Raw genomic sequence first — 6,000 nt, forward strand, 5'->3', positions numbered from 1 at the left:
GCTCTGATACTCTAGGGAAAAGTTGGCTGATCTCTCCTTCCTGCTTCCCTCCCTCCTGGCTCCCAACAGATCGCCCGGCTGCGGAGCGAACTCGATGTCGTTCGAGGAAACACAAAAGTCATGTCTGAGATGCTAACAGAAATGGTCCCTGGGCAGGAGGATTCATCTGATCTGGAGTTGCTCCAGGTGAGGAGGACCTTGTCTTGGGGAGCTCTGGGCCGGAGCCCCAGAGCAGGGGCCTGCCGGTGACACATGGGGCAGGCTCCCACTCAAGGCAGCAGCACTGAGCCCCACAGCTCAGTGGATATTGTCACTTAGCCTCATGTTTCCTGGACACTAAGACCAAAAATCAAACAAACGAAACCCACCGCTGTTGAGTTGATTTGGACCCAGTACAGAACCGCCCCTCCATTGGGTTTCTGAGACTCAGTCTTTAGAGAAGCAGAAATGCCTCAGCTTTCTGTTAGAGTGGTTGATGGGTTTGAACTGATGACCTTTCAGTTAGCAGCCCAACACTAACCCATTGTGCCACCAGGATTCCTGCAGTCCAACCAATAGCAATCATTTATTTACACCCCCAACTGGGGCCTTCCTTTCTTATTTTCCTTAGTAATATTTTTTACCTGATGATAAAATACATAGAATGTATGCCCATCCAAAGAAAAACAAAATACCATGAATAAAATCATAATTTTATTTAATCCCAGTATCTGTAAATAGCCACCGTTGGCATTTTGATGTATTTTCTCTCAGACCTTTATCGACGTATTTTAAAGGTATTTGAGAGCATGCTATGGGTACAGGTTTACAGTATAACTTAATTCCCTTAACGTTATATCATAAAGCTGATTGCAGCAGGATCTCTTAAACCTTTAATGCAGGTAGGAACCCCTCACTGAGGATTCTCAGACTGTGGGTTTTCGTCATGGTTCTGGGGGACTATTGCTAACTGCCTGCCCCACCTCTTGGTCCCTACACTTCTGGGAGCATGACAGAAATGGGCTTCAGGAGCAGGGAGCCCGTCGCCTAGAGATCAGGGCGCCTGTCGCAGGCCTGCTTCCCAGAGCAGCCGAGATCAGAACTGGAGACCAAATGTCTGTTTGCCCTGCCTCAGTAAACACTAGCCTTGGCAGACGTCCTTCTGGAGGGGTGGGGAAAGAGAACTGTAAACAGATCTTACCAATGGGAGACTAGGTGCTTAAGCAGACTGGCATGGCAAGGTGTGGGGTGCCTCAGGAGAGGCCTTTGCTGCTGGTTTTGTCTGCCATGTGCTCATCCTTTGGCTCCCAAAGGCAGCCTGTGTTAGCTTGGCTCTCATAACCCACCCTTCATGATGATGTTCTACCAGCTGCCTCCTGATCCCCAGCTGCTCCTTGTCTAACCCTGTCCTTCATAGGATGCAGGTCGGTGGGGGCCTACTGTAGGCCTCTCACAGAGCAAAGCCCTAGAGAGGACTAGATGAATAGCTGAATGCAGGAAACACACAGAGAAAGCACATTTTCAGAAACTGCAGTGTCAGGCTACTCATAAATCAAGACAAGACCCCTCAGCCCCGCCTGTGTGGGGAGAATGACCTCCCTCTGGATCCCTGGATCTGGCTAGGCTGTCTACTGCCACTCACCATGGGGCCCAGCACCTTGTAATGAGTGGTTGCTGGCCTCTGCTCCCAGCTGCGGAGGGCTTCTGCCAGACATTACCAAGAGGCGCAGGAATCTGAAGTCAGCACAGAAAACGAGAGTGACTCTTGAGGCGGCTTTGTGCAGTGTCAGTGCCGAAATTCCTGCTAGTGGGGCTTAGCAATGGGCAGAGCTGAGCTCCTGGCCTCACGGGGAGGGTGCTGAACAAAGCCGAGATGCTTCTAGGCAGCCCGAGCAGACCTACACAGCAAGAACATGATGTGTATGCACGTGAGCACATGTGTGTTTGTGTGACTGTGTTTCTTAAATAAGCCCATCAGCCAAGACAAGCAATCTAATCTCCTGGCATCGACTCAGCTTTAAAAAATAGGTTGCTTCCCATGATGTTTTTCTTCCTCTGTTTTGTTCCAACTCCAAGTCTACCAGCACTCCCTGCTATCTTATAAATCAAACCGAGAAAGAGCTATTCTGGATGCCAGTGGGAGGGCAGGAGGTTCTCCTTCAGCATGGGAAAGCCAGGATTTTCTCTGGCTGGTGGCATCAATCCTGTCATTGCTGACATTGTCCCTCCCTCCTCTTCTTGCCCTGGCAGTCTGGAGCCAGTTGGACAGGGTCTTCCCAAGCAACAAGCCTCCATCCGTGGGACCGTGCCTCAGTCTGCTTGAAGCGTGACGGGCTCAGAATGTGCCTCAGGTCCCCGTCAGTCAGGCTAGAGGGCAGCCAGCCTGCTCCTGTGTGGATGCTCTCAGAGCTGCTGGTGCTGGCCAGGGCCGTGGAAGTAATGCCCCAGCATGCACACTAACAGGACTGCCTCACAGAGTGCAGTGCTGGAGGGGGTCAGGGAGATGGCAGTACAGGGACACACTGACCTGTAGAGCAGCAGGGACACTGAAGGTGCGAGCCATTGGCCTGAGGGTCCCCAGGGGTCAGCCCTAGGATACCAGCCAAACGAGCCAGCCACCAGTCCTGGTGGGGAGTCCTGGTGAGGAGTCCTGGTGTGGTGCTGTGGGTTAATACACTGCATAGCACTGCACTGCAAAGTCAGTTTGAACCACAAGGTCAGCGGTTCAAGCTCACCAGCCATACCTCAGAAACCCTATACAGGGTCGCTATGACTCAACAGCACTTAACAACAGTCCTGGTGTGCTATACGAGAAGCACTGGACCACAAGGTCATTTGAATTGCACAGTCGGCAGTTCAAACTCACCAGCTGCTCCTCCGAAACACTGTACAGGGTTGCTATGAATTAGAACTGATTCCACAGCACTTAACAACAAAAAACAAGTCCAACCCCACCCACACTCAAGTTTCCTCCTCAGTATCTTGCCTACTGCCTGCTTGACAGTTCCAGACCTCCCCTGTGTGACCACAGGCTGTTTTTGGCAGCCTATGGAGTCACTGCGTTAAAACATGCTTCTTTGTCGAGTTGATTCCGACCCACAGCGACCCTGTATAGGGTTTCTGAGGAGCAGCTGGTGAGCTTGAGCTGCCAACCTTGCAGTTCAGATGGCTTTGCAGTCTGCCGCATTAACCCACAGTGCCACACATGGACTTTAGTATCGCTTGGATTCAAATCTTGACCATACTAGGAGCTTTGACTACAGACAAGTCACTTGATGTAAGTCTTGATCCTGTCCCTCTATTATTGTTATTGTTAAGTGCCATCCAATCAGTTCTGACCCATACTGACCCTGTATAGGGTTTCCGAGGAATGGTTGGTGAGCTTGAACTGCCGACCTTGTGAAACAACCCGACTTTGCAGTCCAGTGCATTAACCCACAGCGCCATACCAGGACTCCATAATACCTACAGCACCTGGTATTCCCAGGCAGTCTCCCATCCAAGTACTAACCAGACCCAACCCTGCTTAGCTTCTGAGATCAGACAAGACCATACACATTCAGGGTGATAGAACTGTAGACAAATCCCTCTATAGATGAGAAGTAATCATTCTTCTTTGTAAGGACTGAAAATCATACAAAGAAGTCAAAAAACATTGGTATTGGTTTTCAGGTCATACGTGCCTGGTATCTTAGTTCCAATAGGAACTTCAAAAAAGATCCAGTCAAAATAGTGACTTACCAGGGAATCTGCTGAGCCAGTTAAATTCAAGACAGAGAGGTCAGCTCAGAAAGTTAATAGTGATAGTCTCTTGGGATTCCAAAGGAGTACTCCTGATAGATTTTCTTGAAGGACGTAGGCCAATCACTGGGGCTTATTAAAAGTTTTAAGACAATTGAAAATTGCATTGGTTAGAAAAAGACCAGGAAAGTTGTGCAGAGGAATTTTTTCTTCCCATCATGACAGTGTACTTGCTCTTATACAGGGCACCAAAGGGCTGTCTTAGAGGAAATTTCATCGGGAAACCTTACATCTTCCACCCTACATCCCTGATCTTGCTCCTTCAGACTTCTTTTTATTTCCCAGACTCAAAAACATTGAAATGAAAACACAAATTTAAGTACCTAGTTGTTGTTGTTGTTGTTAAGTGCCATCAAGTCAGTACCAACTCATGTTGTTGTTGTTAAGTGCTGTTGAGTTGGTTCCGACCCATAGCGACCCTGAATAGGGTTTCCAAGGAGCAGCTGGTGAGCTCGAACCGCCAACCTTGCAGTTCAAATGGCTTTACAGTCTCACACATTAACCCACAGCGCCACACCTGGACATAGTGACCCTGTGTAGGGTTTTCAAGGAGCTACGGGTGAGCTTGAACCTCTTACTTTGTGGTTCAAAGCCACCTTGCATCCAGCTCATTAATCCACAAGCGTCACACCAGGAGTCCAGTACCTAGAGGATGCCCAAAAAATGGGTGTTTTGGCATCGTGTAAATCAGAGAACACGAATTCTTTGGGAAAGGGTTAGAGATGGAGCACCACCTTCCGAAGTGTGTGGAGGAGGTGCTGTAAAATAATAGCATCACATTTTGATATTTTTATTTAAGAAAAGTTTCTATGATTGTGTAGCAACACTATTTTTTAAGAAAACTGTTGTGAATTGGGTGACTGTTTACAGAGCAGATCAGTTTTCCATTCAACAGTTTATGCACCTTTAGTTTCATCCCACTGATTACAGTCCCCACAATGGAGCCCACTTATCCCACTTCCTCCCTGTTTTTACTGTTTCTATTCCTCCTCTGTTCCTACCCCTCTGAACTTTGTCCTCAGGTAAATGCTGCCCTTTTCATTTCAAATGGTCTGTTATTCTAAGGTGTACCTACCCCATTACTGCTATTGTTGCCCTTGTTGAAACAAACTCATCCTCATGGCTGAAAATTGAACCATGAGGATGAGTTTGTTTCCAGACCTAAAGGGGTTTCCACTAGTCCCTATCTGACCAGTAAACCTGGCCATTTTTTTGTAATTTTGAGTTTTCTTCTACATAGCTTTCCCACTCACTCCAGGACCTTCTAATGTGACTCCTTTCAGAGCAGTTAGTAGCGGTAGCCGGGCACCATCTAGTTCTCATCTCAGTGTCCTGGTGACTGATGTTTGTGTGGTCCATTAGAGTAATTGTTCCCATGTTGTCTTCACTTTCCATCACTCTCTCCTGCTCACAGGAAGAGACCAACCAATAGGGGCACCTGAGATGGCTGCTCATGAGCTTTGAGGATCCTTTGGTTTTTTTAATGTTTTATTGTGAATTATGTGATAGTTTACATGGGAGAACATTAGTTTTACATTCGTCCTATTGTATGTCATTTCATTGCCATGGTTACATTCCCCTCCATGCATCATCAACCAACCAAAGGGTATACCCCACAAGCCTGCCCCCTGGTCGACAGCAGACAGCCCCTCTCCCTCCTCTCCCTCTCTGGGTCTAAAGTCCCCAGTCACTCCATCTCTCCACATCATCATCTCTACCTCCATCTCAGGCATCACTGCTTCTCTGGGTAGGGTCCCGCTCTCCGCGTTTCTCCCTTGATGGTCCCTGGGGCCTCCACTCCTAGACTGCAAAGTCAATCACTCCCCTCTTTTTGCTACAAAACGTCTACCTTTTCATTTCCAACCCTCACAAACAGTCCTGATAACAATCATTCACTATTGTATCACAGTAGATCTAGCCGCATATCCTTTCATCAGCCCTGCCCAGACAGATTGGATAATACTCAGTGGAGATTCTACCATCCTCTGCGCCCTCTGGATCTAGGCTCCCTCTTGAAAGCTTGTAAGCCAGTCACTTCTTGCCTTTGTAGTCCATCATCCCCATCTTGGGTAGCCAGTGTCCAAGTTGCCCATCCCTTTCTACTATATGTATGGAGGAGTGGGAATGATCCTCGCTGTAAAGATTTGTTCCTTCTTTTGAGCTACTGCATCCATAGGTGTAGGTCAAGTTCATCAAATTGTATCAGATTACTCTTTTTTT

General features: G+C 47.9%; 1 protein-coding gene across 6 annotated transcripts in view; it reads left to right on the forward strand.

The window, feature by feature from the left end:
• The window catches only part of TOM1L2 (target of myb1-like 2 (chicken)), a 237,370-nt gene that overhangs the window by 199,160 nt on the left and 32,210 nt on the right, over positions 1-6,000 (forward strand). For all 6 annotated transcript variants that reach the window (XM_006875536.1, XM_006875537.1, XM_006875538.1 and 3 more), the window contains one exon: positions 70-186. In XM_006875536.1, the coding sequence (XP_006875598.1) occupies positions 70-186 (117 nt within the window). The remainder of the gene's footprint in view (positions 1-69; positions 187-6,000) is intronic.

Source organism: Chrysochloris asiatica, unplaced genomic scaffold (genome assembly GCF_000296735.1).
Source record: "Chrysochloris asiatica unplaced genomic scaffold, ChrAsi1.0 scaffold00331, whole genome shotgun sequence".
In the NCBI taxonomy this organism is placed as follows: domain Eukaryota; kingdom Metazoa; phylum Chordata; class Mammalia; order Afrosoricida; family Chrysochloridae; genus Chrysochloris; species Chrysochloris asiatica.